At 35.5% G+C, this 16,588-nt stretch overlaps 1 protein-coding gene across 1 annotated transcript in view; it reads right to left on the bottom strand.

Annotated features, from left to right (window-relative positions):
* Positions 1-16,588, bottom strand: part of clstn2a (calsyntenin 2a) — a 449,004-nt gene that overhangs the window by 259,570 nt on the left and 172,846 nt on the right. The window contains 1 exon segment of the mRNA XM_056479198.1: positions 5,492-5,614. Coding sequence (XP_056335173.1) covers positions 5,492-5,614 — 123 coding nt within the window.

Below are 16,588 nucleotides of genomic sequence, written 5' to 3'. Positions count from 1 at the left end.
TTTCAGAGCCATCTTGACTGACTGAATGAATGAAATACAATTGGCTAAACTGTCATAGGGTGGGTTAAATGACCAATACAAAGATAGTGTTCCAGCACATTTTTAAAGCAAAATAACTAGCTTAAGCATTGTTTTACAAATAAACAAGAATGTTTAGCACTTCTTAAATATCTGCAAACATATTATGATATTTATATGCTTTAAAAGAGTCAAAAACATACATACATCACCTTTAAGGAGGTTAGTAATATTTTTTAAATGCTTTAAAAATGTTTAAACTGCTCCAGACTTTCTCCAGAGAAAGAATAATATTATGGAAAATACTGTGAACAATTCTTTGCCCAGTTAAATAATTTGGGAAATATTCACAGGAGGGCTAATAATTTCTACTTCAACTGTATATATGACTACACTGAGATCTGACAACTCAAGAAGAAAGAAAGAAAGAAGGAAAGAAAGAAAGAAAGAAAGAAAGAAAGAAAGAAAGAAAGAAAGAAAGAAAGAAAGAAAGAAAGAAAGAAGAAAGAAAGAAAGAAAGAAAGAAAGAAAGAAAGAAAGAAAGAAAGAAAGAAAGAAAGAAAGAAAGAAAGAAAGATTGGCATTCTCTTCTTTGGATCGAAAATAAACTGTAAGAGGGGTATTCTGGATACCTGCAATGTTTCCTTCATATGTTAAGGAACAAATATCCTGATGCATCTTTCCGGTTTTATGTCAGAATCATATTATCATATACGATATGATGCTTACAGAGACACAATCTGTGGTAAGAAATATGAGAGTAAAAAAAGCTAAGAAATCTGATTATCATACTCCCAAACTGCCAACATATATATATTTTTATTGCGATACTGTAATTCATAACTCAAATTATAAAATAAATTCTCAGAAATACTATATTTTACATGTTTTAATAGGTCTAGTTGAATTTAATTCCCGATTCCCTTATCATTGAAAAAAGTATTATTTGCACATCACTTCACCTAAAATTTATTCATTCTTTTTGTTTATTTTGTAGATAACTGACCAACAAAAAATACAGTAAAATAAAGATACAAATGATATTAAATGAAATTCGTTACAAAAAAAGCATGTTTCCTACAAAAATTAGGCTATATATAGTGGTCAAAATTTGTTTCAATGTTTCATGTTGTCTTATCAGGTAAGAATCCAAAGTATTTCAAAATTTTACTTTGTGAATCGTTCTTTTTAAGAGATTGTCACGGTTGTTGTAGCTACAAAATCATATTGACAGGAACACAAAAAACTGATTCAGATGTGCCTTCGAAACATTCAATTTTTTTCAATTCACCTTTATTTGTATAGCGCTTATACAATGTAGATTGTGTCAAAGCAGCTTCACATAAAAGGTCATAGTAAATAGGAACAGTGTAGTTCAGTTTGTAGTGTTTAAGTTCAGTTCAGTTTAGCTCAGTTCAGTGTGGTTTAATAATCACTACTGAGAGTCCAAATACTGAAGATCAAATCCAACGATGCGCAGCTCTACAGATCCCGAACCATGCAAGCCAGTGGCGACAGCGGAGAGGAAATAAAAACGTCACTTTTTTTTCACATCAGAAAACAACAGAAAACGTGCAACCTTAAAGGGCTCCAAAGACTATTCATATAAAATGGTCTATTGTTGCACAAACGTGTGAGCATTTTAGTGACTTTTTTACATGTAGCATTATCAATTGTAGATCGACCGTTAATGACGATACTACCGTTTACAAACTACAGTGGCACGACCAGTATTTTGGAACCATAGGATCACGATGCTACCATAATACAGGTAAAACGTGCAATCCTACTACCTATGGAATGCATTTATCCAGGGTAACAGAAGTAGTAAGATATATGCATCGTTTTATTACACAGGATTTGCCTTACTGGCGTTAATGTATGATACCACAGGAACAAACCCTCCGAAGTACTACACTGAACCTGCAAAGATAATCAGTCATCACCGGTACTCAATGGTAATGCAGTAAAGAAAGAGGCACATTGTCAGCTAAATAAATTCCCAAGGTATGAACAACAAATCTGTATCAGCTGCGCCACACACAGTACAAGCTGCAAAAAATAAATATATAAAACTTTTTTTTTTCCAAGGCTGTCAGAAAGGAGATTAATTCCAGCCATTGTCATTTAATGAGCTGTAGAGAGTTACCTGTCACAATGCTTCCACACATTCCTCTATGTGGAAAAAAAAATCACTTTATTTAATTACTTTGCATCTGTCAGCCACCCCGTCTCAACAAGCTGCACTTGAAAACCAGCAAGTCGAATTCTGTCTTACACAAAACAACATGCAAGTCATAAAGCGGTGCTGTCGTTCATCGCTCACTGAGAAGTGATTGACGCTTTAAGTGTTGATTCCTTCTGCTGGAAAAAGCCAAAACGCGCATTGTACGAGTCGTTTTTTCAAGGCCGGCTGGTTTATTGAACGCTCGGCCATGGAAAGGGCGACAAGATCCACTTATACAAGGGTTGCGTGTCACCACAACAATGGAGATGGAAGCAGGAAGCTCTTTTCGAAATAACAGGAAGGTCAGGTGGATCTGTCTCCATAACGCTGAGGAAAGCATTGACTAAATCTCTTTTATATGAGCACTATGCTGCAATACACATAAAACCTCACACTCAAGCGCCCTCGCTTACACACAGAGGAATAGAAGAACACCATACTGAAGGACTGAGCCATTGTTATCATCCAGTACTATAAATTTTGGCATAATCCTTGATGTTCTGCAATGTTTCACTATAGAGAAAAAAAACAGATCGCAATTATGATTAAACGGCTGCAATTTAATTAGCATGATATATATTCTGCATGTGTTGCGTATTTCAAAGTGAAGCATTGCTGGTGTTCTATTGAAACATTTTAAGGGCACTGTGATAAAAGAGTCTGCTTTATAAATAGCTATTTAAAAATGCATACATTAAAAAAATTCTACACAAGAAGGGGTTTTTAGCATCCCTGAAATGTTCAAGATACTCTGGAGTACTTTTTTTTGTGTGTGTTAAGCTTCAATTAAGACAGAATCCGCACCTGTGAGCTTTAATTGTGGATAAAACTGGATAATTTTGAGCTTTTGTCAGCTGATTTTATCTTCTGGGTTTAAAATATTTTTTCAGGGCGGGATCAAAATCGGTGACGTAGCGCGAACCTGCAAATGAAGTGATGATCCATTGGTTTCTCATTAATATTCATAGCTGAGTTTTCTTATCCTATGAGAAGACCTTGCTTCTTAATTATTCATGAGAGCACGGGCTTTCCTAAGGCAAGGCAGACCTGCCAAGCTGTGACACCCAATAACTGGGTGAGACCATGTACGCGTATGGCAAGCAGTATTTAGCTGTTCATGAAGGGTCGTAACATTATGTGTTTGTTTTCATGATTCACATGCTTTGTTGCATGATTTTCCCCGCGATGCTCTCAGGGCTGATATAGTAAAGCTGTTGGTTTGCAGCAAACATTTTTGTCAGGAGAGCTTACGAGAACTGGACAATGGTGGACTTTGTTTTTCATCAGTTGAGTTCGCTACCATTCAGGCACATCGCCTATATCCGTGCTGCCGTGTTCACCTATGTTTAAAATCCCCCAGATTAAAAAAAAAAAAAAAAAACACCCCCTTCCTCCCTCTGCTCACAGCGCTCCACACCCATCATGAACCATTTAAAAATTTAATTCTGATGTAGACTTGAATCGAAATAGGGGGGTTTCATGGCCCTTTAAACACTAAGGAATTGTCATTTTTAATATGTACAGTGCTCAACATAAATGAGTACACCCCATTTTGAAAATGAATATTTGTATCTATTTCTTAGTAAATATTTTTTTTGTCCATTTAAACTAAACAGATTTAATAAATCGATTTATTAGTTATATTTATCTTTAGAAATAGAAATATTGCAAAATATTGGGAAAAAGATTACAAACTACAGAATTTCAACAAAATTTTAAATAATTTTTTTGTTTCTCTTTTTAATTTTTTTATTTAATATTTTTCCTTAAAAAAATACATTTGAGTGTACACATTTTTGACCCTTATGATAAGTTATTTTGTGAGATTAGCTCTAGATTTGGCTTTAGAACTGACTAATCTAACATACAGTGTATGCACAAATATAACATTGTAAAGCTTCTTATAGAAAATATTTATTCAAATTTGTGAGCAGTGTACTCATTTATGTTGAGCCCTGTATATTTTACCAATGTCATTTAAACCAATGGTCCTCAGTGGGATCAATTGGTACATTAATTATTTCTGTTTTATTTATCTAAGTCTAAACAATGTTTTTTTGAAAAATTACCATAATCTCAATTATGTGTCATTCACTTGAGTGCCCAATGTAACCCATAAGCAGCAAAATGAGTAAGAAACAGACATCTTTGGGAAGTTTCTTTGGTGAAAAGGCCCTGTGAAGGACCCACAAAGTGCCAAAAAATGGATCCGCAACCCAGTTGTCAACAAATTAGGTGAATCCAGCATGTCTGTGCAAGAAGATCAACTGCAGGAGATCGCAAATGACGACGGCCTTTTAGGGGCTGTTTGCTTATCGGTGTGTTTTTCTAGAGTTCACACAAGTCCATTATTTCCAATGGTGGTGTGCAGTCTTGCGTACAAGCGGCCGCGCTTGCGCCTTTTAGACGCACTCAGTTAAATGAATGCCACAAGTGCACCACGAGTCACGTGACAAGAACTGACCGATCAGCTTTAGCTCGTATGGAATATACACATTTTGGTAGACTATCTCAGACAAATACAGAAGACCCAAACACTGCAGTACTTTGTAATTTTTCTCTATAAATAAAACTTGTATAAAAGTGACAGCAATGTTAATGGTCGCCTAGCAACCTTCGAACCACCGTCCAAATCCTGTCCGTGGTAAAATTGTCAAAGTGTTGACCAGTCAGCGGTGATAAAAAGGTTGAGGACCACTGATTTAAACCACTAGGTTTAACCCACTTGTCAACAATACGATTTTAATAATTTAAAATACAATAACATTTAATACCATTCAGTTCAGAATAACTATTTTGGTTTATTATTACACTGAATGACAAATAATAAAAAAATAAATAAACATATAAACATGTCTATAAACAGATTTGTTTTCTTGTATTTAATATATTTAAAATGTTTACCTTTTAAACAAATACATACCGCTATAGAGAGTATTCCCATTCAGACAGTCATCATGTATATTTATTAATTTTTTTATTAAAAAGGGGTATATTTTGTGATAATGTTTAACTGAATTTACATCAACTGTCAACATAAATTTAGAAAATACCATGAAATATTGATTCCAACTGAAACTACAAGAAAAAGGATCCAATATGACATCAATCCAGCACAAAGAAACGAAACCACCAAGAAGCCACCAAGGAAAATGGCTACAGAATTTCTGTACACCACAAAAGTCATAATTGACCAATTAGAAATGAGTTTTCCAGAGCGCTTCGTAAGATAGATAAATCACATACCTGCATAAGGAACAGGAGCGTCTTTGTCCAGCGCCACCAAAGGAGGGTCCAGCATTACAGTGTCCATGTTCTCAGTAATGACTCCATGGTAGGACGTCTCAATCCATGGTTTGTGCTTATTCACTGAAATGGAGAGAAAGAAGAAAGACCATTTGAATTCTGAATCTGAATAAAGGCTATAAAAAGAGTTTTTGGGGCGAGAGGCTGCTTTTCCTGTCAATTTTGATTGAAAACTTTCTAATATAAAAATCATCCTGTTTTATGCATTACTTTTTCTGTTAGTTTTTTTATTTGGTCTTTAAAATGGGCATTTTTTTCGCAATTAGTTTTTACCAAACAGTTTTATTAATATCTGTGTTCTGATGTTGAGATACAGCGAGGAAAATAAGTATTGAACACGTCATGTTTTTTTTCCTGGGAATATTATTTCTAAAGGAGCTGTTAACATGGGATTGAACCAGAACCAAGCAAAAAAACAAAACAAAACAAAAAAATCTGAAAAATTAGTTGTGTGATAACAATGAAATGACACAAGGATAATGTACTGAACTACAGAAATGTATTTAATACAAGGCTTTTTTTTAATAATGACAGCTTAAAGATGCCTCTCATATGGAGAATGAAGTCACATGAATTTCTCAGGTGGGATTTTTTTTACACTTCAACAGAGTGTAAAAATCTTGATGGTTCTGTGGGTTTCGTCTATTAAATCTGATCTTTAATTTGTATTTTCTATTGGATTCAGATCAGGTGACTGGCTGGGCCATTCTACAGCTTAATTTTCTCTCTCTAAAAAGCAATTGAGAATTCCTTGGCTGTGTTTTGGATCATTGTCTTGCTGAAATGTCCACCCTGGTTTCATCTTCATCGTCATGTTAATGTAAAGGTTGGACTGAAGCAGCTGATATTAATTTTACTAATGACGAAGGGCAGAGGGTTGCTATAAGAGATTTCGGCTGCTGTCTGGGCTTCCACTGCCTTTCTAGACCTTCCTTTCTTCATGTGTTCAATACTTTTTCGCTGCGTCATTTCATTTTATTACACATAACTTCATTTATAAACTAAATTGATTTGTTTTCTTTGCATATATGGATTTCTTTTCTTGCTATTAACATCCGGTGAAAATTTCAAGTCAACAGCACCTTTGGAAATACATTTTCTGAGAAAAATAGTGACGTGATCAATATTTATTTTCCGCACTGTATGTTCATATATAATTACATATAACCATTGTCTGCCTTCAAAGACTTTTGTCCTAGGAACATATTCAAATTCGTGCATATTTAATGAATTTATGGCTCATTTGCATATGTAAGCATAACATTTTAGAAAATAATAATAAATATGTCTTGAAATTCTTAATGTAATCAGTCAAGTGGGGAAGTATTTTGATAATTATTAGAACGTTTAACCCTATTCACCTGAAGCTCCTTGCTTTCCTAAATAAGAATTACAAGAACAATGTGCATGAACATGGATTTTTTTCCATGTGCATGCAAAGAATGACTAATAATGGCGATCAATACAAGTCCAATAAGCACAAACTGTCTGTCCAATTCCCCCAAATGGCCGCATCCCTGTCTCCTACAACACGTATCCAGGGAAACACCCTCATTTATCTGGTCCTGCCGTGCTCTGTTGTTCCTGCATTTTTGTTTCCACGGCTGCTGTATAACAAGAGATACCAAAACAAGATGCTAATCAATGGATGACACAAATGCAATCTTCTACCCAGTGAACGGAAAACAGCCCTGCAAGAGTCTTTATAGCCACTAAATATCTTGTACCCAAACAGTGTTTATAGAAAAATCCACATGTTGGCTCACAGAACTAGATGCTTGTTAAGTAATAGGTTGTTATAAGTCAGTATTTTAATAATAAAAAAAAAAGCTGTGCTATCCACTGACTTTAGTGCATAATGTTCCTGTTTGAGCATGAAAAAGATCTACAGTTACAAAGCAAAGATCTGCAAAGTCTATTCCAAAGGGAGATATTCTCTATAGTGTTTCTGAGTTTCTTTCCTGAATGTACATTGAAGAAAAAAAAAAAAAAAATATATATATATATATATATATATATATATATATATATATATATATATATATATATATATATATATATATATATATATATATATATATGCTAAGGAGTCCTCTGGATGTATCTGTGGAGTTTCAGTTCAAATACTTCACAGATCACTTGTTACACCATTATGGAAATGCCGCCTAATTTATTTTGTAAATAAAAATGGCTTCACTTTATTGTAATGTACAACTTTCTCTATTAATAATAAGAAATGTAGAATAAGATCATGCTGAATACACTGTAAAAAAACTACATTTTTGCTGCCTATAATGTTTGATCAGACTTTAAGGTACAATTCTTGCTATTAATAAACCACTAACTATGACTTTTAGCTCAATAAACTGCCAAATTGCTGCCTATTAATTGATATTACAATAGTAGTTGGTACTGGAATTATGTATGTAGAAAAACATCATGCAGAATATGCACTTTATAAGTACAAATAAACAGCCAATATCTTGATAATAGGCAGGTAATAAGCCACTAGTTATTAACGAGAACTGGTACGTAAACTAAAGCATTACAATTTTTTAGTTGGATCAACTGAACTTCTCTAGTTATCCCAAATCAAATGTGTATCAGTACATCTATCTACATCAGATCTTTGAAACACCACCTTTGACAACAAACACACTATTAATACAACTAAAAGGCCTCAAACCATTTTGCTTGAAGCATCAGGCACAAATTGAAAGAAGGCTTTATTTTCACAAATAAATTGGCCATCAAATGACCTGAACTCAGTTAGGATGTGTTGGCATCAATTTTACAGAGTGGTTATCTTCTCTTCCTTGAGATCACTAGTTTATTTCTGATTAAATGTTGCAGTCTTTTTTGACCAGATCTTGTATTGACAATGGAAGCATTTCAATTATATGACCCCCAGGCATTCAGTGTCTGCTTCAATACACAAGATTCTCTGTGAGGATCAGGTCAACTGGTGGTCAATTCATGTATGAAAAATGGAGCCTTCTTCCAGAATTTAAGCCTATCAAACATTTGCATTGCAATCATGGAAAGGACCATGGGATATGGGGATTCTTGACAAAATAAAAAGCTACACTGGATTAGGCTTAAAATGGTCTTTGGAAAACAAATAACAACTTTTAAATCAGTCCAATTACATAATTTAAACCGTTTGGTTGCTTAAATTCCTAACAGCATTTCATTAATTCATTCATTTTCTTTTCGGCTTAGTCCCTTTATTAATCTGGGGTCACCCCAGCGGAATGAACCACCAACTTATCCAGCATTGGTTTTATGCAGCGGATGCCCTTCCAGCCGCAACCCATCACTGGGAAACACATGCACACTCATTCACACACACATACACATGGACAATTTAGCCTACCCAATTCACCTGTACTGCATGTCTTTGGACTGTGGGGGAAACCGGAGCACCCGGAGGAAACCCACGCGAACGCAGGGAGAACATGCAAACTCCACACAGAAACGCCAACCGATCCAGCCGAGGCTCGAACCAGCGACCTTCTTGCTGTGAGGCGACAGCACTACCTACTGCGCCACTGCGTTGCCCCCCTAACAGCATTTCTTTAAAGGCAAACAAAATGTATTTCACAATTTTATGGCATAATTTCTAGAAATATTACATGGAATTGTCAGGAAAAACAAACAAACAAAAAAAAAAATACTAAATGTGGGTGATGAAAAGTAATTTGTTAACAAACAAACTTTATTTGCCCCTCATGTAATCAGAAATCCTTCCCCGGCACGAGTTAATGGGGTTTTAGATTAGTACTGGCTATTCAGTAACCCCTCGCGTGGTTCAGTTCGAGATCCACCAAAGCAATTAATGAAAGAGTAAATTAAACCATTTCGCACTTGTGGAGGACAGTCTGCGCAGCCAAGTCCTTCTGAAAAGCTCATAACCCACAAGTAATCCCAGGCCAAGAACAACTCGTCCAATTCATATGAGCAGACGATTAAACCAGCTGGCAATGTCACTTTTAAAGACTACCATTTTGATTTTAACAAGTTTGTGCTATTTAACTTGCCTTTATTCCATCTTTATTAATATCAAACTCACGTTTAGGGCAAACATTACATTGTTATTATTATATATATGTGTATGTTTGCTTGTTTTTACCCCAAATGAATTCCACTAAAAATGAAAAAGTTAAATATAATCAAGAAAGAAAATGTAAATAAAAACTGTAAATGAAAACGTAAATGAAAAAGCTTATTTTATTTTAAAATTTATTTATTTTAAAATATTTATCTTATTTTAAAATAACCAAAAATGCACAACTGTCTATATGTATGATAAAACATTGCTTTATTTATTTATTTATTTATTTATTTATTTACAAGTAGCAGGATATTTACTGCTACTGTATATTTCTCTTGCATCCTGTCTCTTTGTGCCACCTTGGCGCAGTGCTGAATTTGTAAATGAATAATTCCCAGAACAAAACCAGGAAAAGTTACCGTGACTGACGAGTCTTCCCAGAACATGATGTCATTAAACGGTGATAGCACAAAAAAAAAAAAAAGAGTTGCAAAACAATCACCAACCAGTGAGAATGGTTGTAAACGTAAGAATGCCGATTGGTTGAAAATATTGTTGAGGGCCAATAGTTAAATGTGACTTTTGCTTTAACTTGCGCATGGTGACACACACACATAAATATTCTATACATTTATGGCAACTATCAAACATTTTAAGTCATTTTGCCTCAATTTAAAGTGCCTACAGTAGTCAACATTTAAACTACTAACTAACTAACTACTAACTAACACCCAAGAAAACAAGTCTTTGGAGAAAAAAAAATATTCACTTCAAACATTGAAATTACTTTTGCTGCTTGTTTAAACTACTTATTTACAATGAGTTGAAACAACACAATAGTTAAGATTTTATTTAGGACAACTTAAATGTTTTATGTTCAATCCACTTAAATTTGTAAAAACAATTAAGTTAACTTAATTGATTTGTGTTAGGACAACATGAAGGAATTGTGTGAAACCCAGCATTCTTTACAGTGAATGATAACTACAGTATTTGAACAGAATAGAACACAAATGTTATAGATGTATGGATTGAAAGGTCGGACACACCACTGTCTTTTATTCCCATTCTGCAGGAAATCAACAAATACAAACAAAACCAGACTTTTGTTTAGGCTGCACAACTATGAAAAGCCTGATTCATTTAGTAAACATTTAGCTGAGTGTTTTGTGTGTGAAATATCACAGACACGGGAGAAAGCATGCGGCTGTCATCATATACATAAGATACAGTAAATAACTATAATTTGGATCAGGTATTTTCCATTATAATAATACACCTTCAGCTTCCAGTCACTGCAAATACACATCGAACTCTCTCATTCTCGCTCTCTCTCTCTCTCTAATAAGGTTAGTGGTGTCACTAAGAGCAATATGCCTTCTCTGTAATCCCTGAGCTATTACCCATGAGATGTCTGCAGCCATTATACAGCATTAGAGTGCCGTGATGGAAGCTAATTCAATGTGGACTTTTCTCTTCCATCCGCTCTCCTGCAACTAGAGAGCTCTGCCTCACACACCGCCAGCAAAACACAAGACATAATGGCAGATGCATGCTTGCGCAAGCACACGCTGCAAAATATACCTCGCATTCACTATTAAGGAACACAACCCCTGACAATTACCCTTAAAAAGAAAAACAAGAAAAATGCTATCATACGATGTTGGCAAAGTTACTTGCTATAACTTTTTGGATGGCTGAAGATGAAACTAATACATATAGTCTTTTATGTTTTATTTATATCGAAGATCTATTTTTAGGAATATGAATATTTTTCACTACGTTTCTAAACATAATAGTTTTAATAACTCATTTCTAATAACTGATTTATTTTATCTTTCCCATGATGACAGTGCATGATATTTTACTAGATATTTTTCAAGATACTAGTATTCAGCTTTAAGTGCAATTTAAAGGCTTAACTAGGTTAATAAGACAAGTTAAAATAACTAGACAAGTCATTGTATAACAGTGGGTTTTTTTGTAGACGACTGAAAAAAGTATTGCTTAAGCGCAGTAATAATATTGACTCTAATATTGTTTTTTTAAAAATCAGCTGAAATAAAACAAATAAGACTTTCTCCAGAAGAAAAAATATTATTGGAAATACTGTGAAAATTTCCTTTATTTATTTATTTATTATTATTTTTTTTTAATTTGAGAAATTTTTAAAAATATATATATTGCACAAGAGGGCAAGTAATTTTGTTCTCAACTGTATATGCGATGAATACTAATATACACTCACTGACCACTTCATTGGGTACACCTCTCCAACTGCTTGTTAATGCAAATGTCTAATCAGCCAATCACATCACAGCAACTCAATGCATTTAGATATGTAGACATGGTCAAGGTGATCTGCTGCAGTTCAAACTGAGCATCAGAATGGGGAAGAAAGTGATTTAAGTGACTTTGAACGTGACATGGAAACTGCTGATCTACTGGGATTTTCATGCACAACCATCTCTAGGATTTACAAAGAATGGTACGAGGAAGAGAAAATCTTCAGTGAGCGGCAGTTCTGCAGGCGCAAATGTCTTGTTGATGCCAGAGGTCAGAGGAGAATGGCCAGACTGAGCTGATACAAAGGCAACAGTAACTCAGTAAGGTATGCAGAGGAGCATCTCTGAACGCACAACACTTCGAACCTTGAGGCGAATGGGCTACAGCAGCAGAAGACCACACCGGATGCTACTCTTGTCAGCTAAGAACAGGAAACTGAGACTACAATTCACACTGGCAAAATTAGACAATAGAAGATTCAAAAAAATGTTGCCTGGTCTGATGAGTCTCGATTTCTGCTGCATCATTCGGATGCAGAGATGTACAGTATAAAGTACTAGAGACCCAGACTTAGGTCAAAGTACAAGTGCTCTATCAAAAAGTTCTTTTGAGTAGAAGTTGAATTGCTCTTTAAGCACCATACTTAAGTGGACGTACTTAGGTATTCATCATTTTTTGTACTTAAGTATTGCAAGTAGTTTATTTCAAAATTTACAAGTTTTGAGTAATGTAGTTATTAACGAAAGTCAAAAGACATCATATTGTTTTGTTTATTTTAAATATCTTTTTTGGGGGCACGTGATTAAGCAGAATGAAAAGAAACATGGCTTATGATACTGTTTTTCTCTCGCACTTGAACCACAGATCTGACAGATCATAACAGCTTTAACACACACCTTTCAAAGTTGTGTGTCACAAAAACACTCCATAATCCACTCAAAATGCTATTGAAATCCATTTTTGGGTCGCAGATTACCAGTTGTAAATGCTGTAAATGCAAGTTTCAAACATTCTAGCGGACGACGCTGGTCACTATGGCGCCCTCCATGCAGTAGCCAAGAAAAAGGTCTATAAATCTACACAGGTCTCACGGTTTGGTTCGGTTACGATTATCATGCCATCGATTCAGTTAAATTGGATATCTCGGTGCATTGACGATGCTTTCCACACATAATTAGATTTTTTCTTCATAACACAAGAATTTTTTTTATTTAAATCTATAAATATATTTATATATTATTTGTTATACAATTCTGTTTTTTAATACAGCAGAAAGATATATGAACTGTACCCTTAATTTGACCTGCTCAAAGAAAACCTGCTCACTCTTTCTGAATGTATCAAAACTCCAATATATGCACAGAAGAAAGCATGAGCATTTATAGCAAATAAACTGATGTAAATATTATCCCGCTTGCTTTTTGAGCATTGACAGGCGAGATCTTACTCCCCTATGATTGGTTATTGTCTTCACCTGCTCAACAGAAAGTGCTCCGATCTGCTTTAGAAATGAAAGTGCTGTTCACCGAAGGCAGGAAGAACAGCTGCGGTTACAGTCTATATGCGCATAATGCGCGGTAATCAAAGGTAATCCGTAATAGACACAGTGGAGAAAACTTGCACCTCAGGCACGTTGTGTCAGGATCCACAAGTCTGGCTTTAACAGCCAAGAGGAGAGGAAAAGTTACCTCACAAACGCCAGTGGGTCAAACGTCCAAAGTGAGAGAGAGAGAGAGAGAGAGAGAGGCAGAGTTTTACAGCATTTCTCCGTAGTAGTGAAATAGCAGCCCATGTGGTGTTCCGCTTTCATTGTAGTAAGAGCGTTATTTACTTGCCCAAGCCTCCTTCACCATTGTATCTACTGCGACATCATGCATAGGAGGTAAATGTACGTAATAAACGGTTATGATCTATTACTGAACCGATATGAATAATTTTGGCACCCCTAGTAACAAGTAACAATGCAGCACATAAAAAATCTATCGGAGTAAAAGTATTAAACTCATCGAAAATATGTGCTGAAGTAAAAGTGGAAGTAGGAGAAAAAAAAATACTCCAGTAGAGTACAGATATAGCCTTTTAGTACTTAAGTACAGTAGTGAAGTAGTTCTACTTCGTTACTATACATCTCTGTTTCAGATGGTAGGGTCAGGATTTTGGCGTCAACAACATGCAAGCATCGATTCATCCTGTCTTGTTCAGGCTGGTGATGGTGTAATGGTGGGGGGGGGGTATTTTCTTGGCACACTTTGGGCCCATTAATATCAATTGAGCATCATGTCAACGCCACAGCCTACCTGAGTATTGTTGCTAACCTTGTCCATCACTTTATGACCACAGTCTACCATCTTCTAATGGCTACATCCAGCAGGACATCTAGCCTGTCCTAAAGTGTGAATCATCCCAAACTGGTTTCTAGAACATGTCAATGAGTTCACTGTACTCAAATGGCCTCCACAGTGACCAGATCTCAATCCAATAGAGCACCTTTGGGATGTGGTGGAATGGTAGATTCGCATCATGGATGTGCAGCCGAAAAATCTGCAGCAACTGCGTGATGTTATCATGTCAATATGAATCCTCAAAGTCTTTGAGGATTATTTCCAGTACCTTGTTGAATCAACGCCACAAAGGATTAAGGCAGTTCTGAAGGCAAAAGGGGTCCAACCCTGTACTAGTAAGGTGTACCTAATAAAGTGGCCAGTGAGTGTATATTATTAACATTAGTAGTTGCAAAGAAAGTAAGAATCAAATAAATCAATCAACAACCAAAATTACAACAACAAATCCAAAAATTAAACCTTTTTTGGGGGTGTCAGTTTCATTTACAAGTTTATTTAACATACTTGTTGCAGGAAATCACAAAAATATAATAATCAAATGTAAAGATATAGTAATGAATTGGATTGTCTTCAATGTATTATATCTTCTGTGAATGAAATATAAATTGATTCCTATTAAAAGTTATTCATTCAGGAGCAGTGATTTTCTCTTTGTACTCCACACGATGGTCCCAGCCTAATATATAATACATAAAATGACATCCAAAAATTATATACATCAAATAATACATGCATTATTTATTTTATAAAAAAAAAATCTTCCAGACTTCCTAGCATCATCCTGCAGCAGTTTCACCCATCTGCCTGTGAGCGCTATCCAAATAAACTGAATTGAATTATTGAATTAAAGCAAGCAAACCCAGAGTGAGGGAGGTAGGAAATTCAGGTCGGGTCTCACAAGAGGACAAGAAAGGGGCTATTATAGAATCAATTATTTATTCAGCTTGATATATAATTATTCCAGCATTTCAAGCACCTGATAAAATGTTGCCGGGGGAGAAAGTGAACGTTTGCAAATCTACTTTGACCCTTCTTCAACCTGCTATAATGAAAATCCCAGTCAGCATTCCAGCGGTAATTAAACTTGGGGACAGCCTGTGGAATTGATGGTGAATTTTTACCGTCTCCTGGTGTCATGCAACAAGCTATTAATTTCTGACCGGGCGACACCGTAACATTACATTGGGCTCATAACATTGGAATTAAACAATAATCGAAACATGTATGCGGGACCCAGGGGAAAAAGAAAGTGTTAAAGCCAGAGATGTGTGGAGAATGACTAAAAAGAGAAACAGGAGATCAGCAACTTTCAGAAATGCATAATGCAACATGCATTGTGTATTTTGCATGCTGCATTGTTGTGTGCATGGTGTGAATGACACAACTTGCATTTAAAGTTGATGTGATAAAGATTGTTAGGTGTTAGTATCAATATGTTAGTCCTAAGGTTATTTATATGCTAGTGTGGTCAAAAACAGTGACAACATTCACACTTAGAAGATAAAGTATAAGCAGTTTGCAGTTTGTTGCTTCCCGCCTAAATGGATCAGCTTTTTGAAATCACCTCATACTTCTGCTTCTGACCAATTAAACGCTCTCTAGTATCTGACACATCCTGCCCCGTCAAGTTGCATCTACTACTGAAATCGGTTATCATTTAACATGTAATGGTAACAGAGCTTTCAAGCCAGAGCTAAACACTTGCAAATATACAGTACAATATAAAATGGTAGAATAAAATCTGTGTTGATCTGAACTCCTTATTCGTCACAACAATGAGGTGAGAAACCCTGGAGTTTTTAAATGCACTGCGCACGCAGGGGGGAAATGCCTTGCACACGCACATACACAGTCAGTATAAAGATAATTAGAGTTTCAAAGCTGAAGGGACATATTGATAAAGCTCTGCAGATTGTACATCATTGCAATGCTCTATTCTTCATTATAACCTCAATCAGGCTTTAATTTGTGCTGGATCCGGAATCTCTGAAACCTGATCCAGCACCTTATTTTTACCGATCCCCCTCCTCACACGCTCCACTTCCCCGCCCCACTCTTCACTTTCGTCCGTGAGACCTCTCCCTCCACTAGTAACACGCAGGATCCGTTCCTCGAATCTGTTATGAGACCTCGCAATTTACAAATTAAGCACTGACCCCAATGATAATGACAACAAACAATTCGTATTAATTGACAGTGAACTATTTTGAACTTTAAAAAATTATAATAGGGCTATTTTAATATGGTGGACAGTGTTGGGCTATACGCGTTACTAGTAATGAGTTACTGTAACACGTTACTGTAACGGCATTACTTTTGACAGTTACTAATACTGTAGCGCATTACTTTTTAAAT

This window comes from Danio aesculapii, chromosome 2 (genome assembly GCF_903798145.1).
Source record: "Danio aesculapii chromosome 2, fDanAes4.1, whole genome shotgun sequence".
NCBI classification, from domain to species: domain Eukaryota; kingdom Metazoa; phylum Chordata; class Actinopteri; order Cypriniformes; family Danionidae; genus Danio; species Danio aesculapii.
This window is presented reverse-complemented; position numbering and strand designations above follow the sequence as displayed.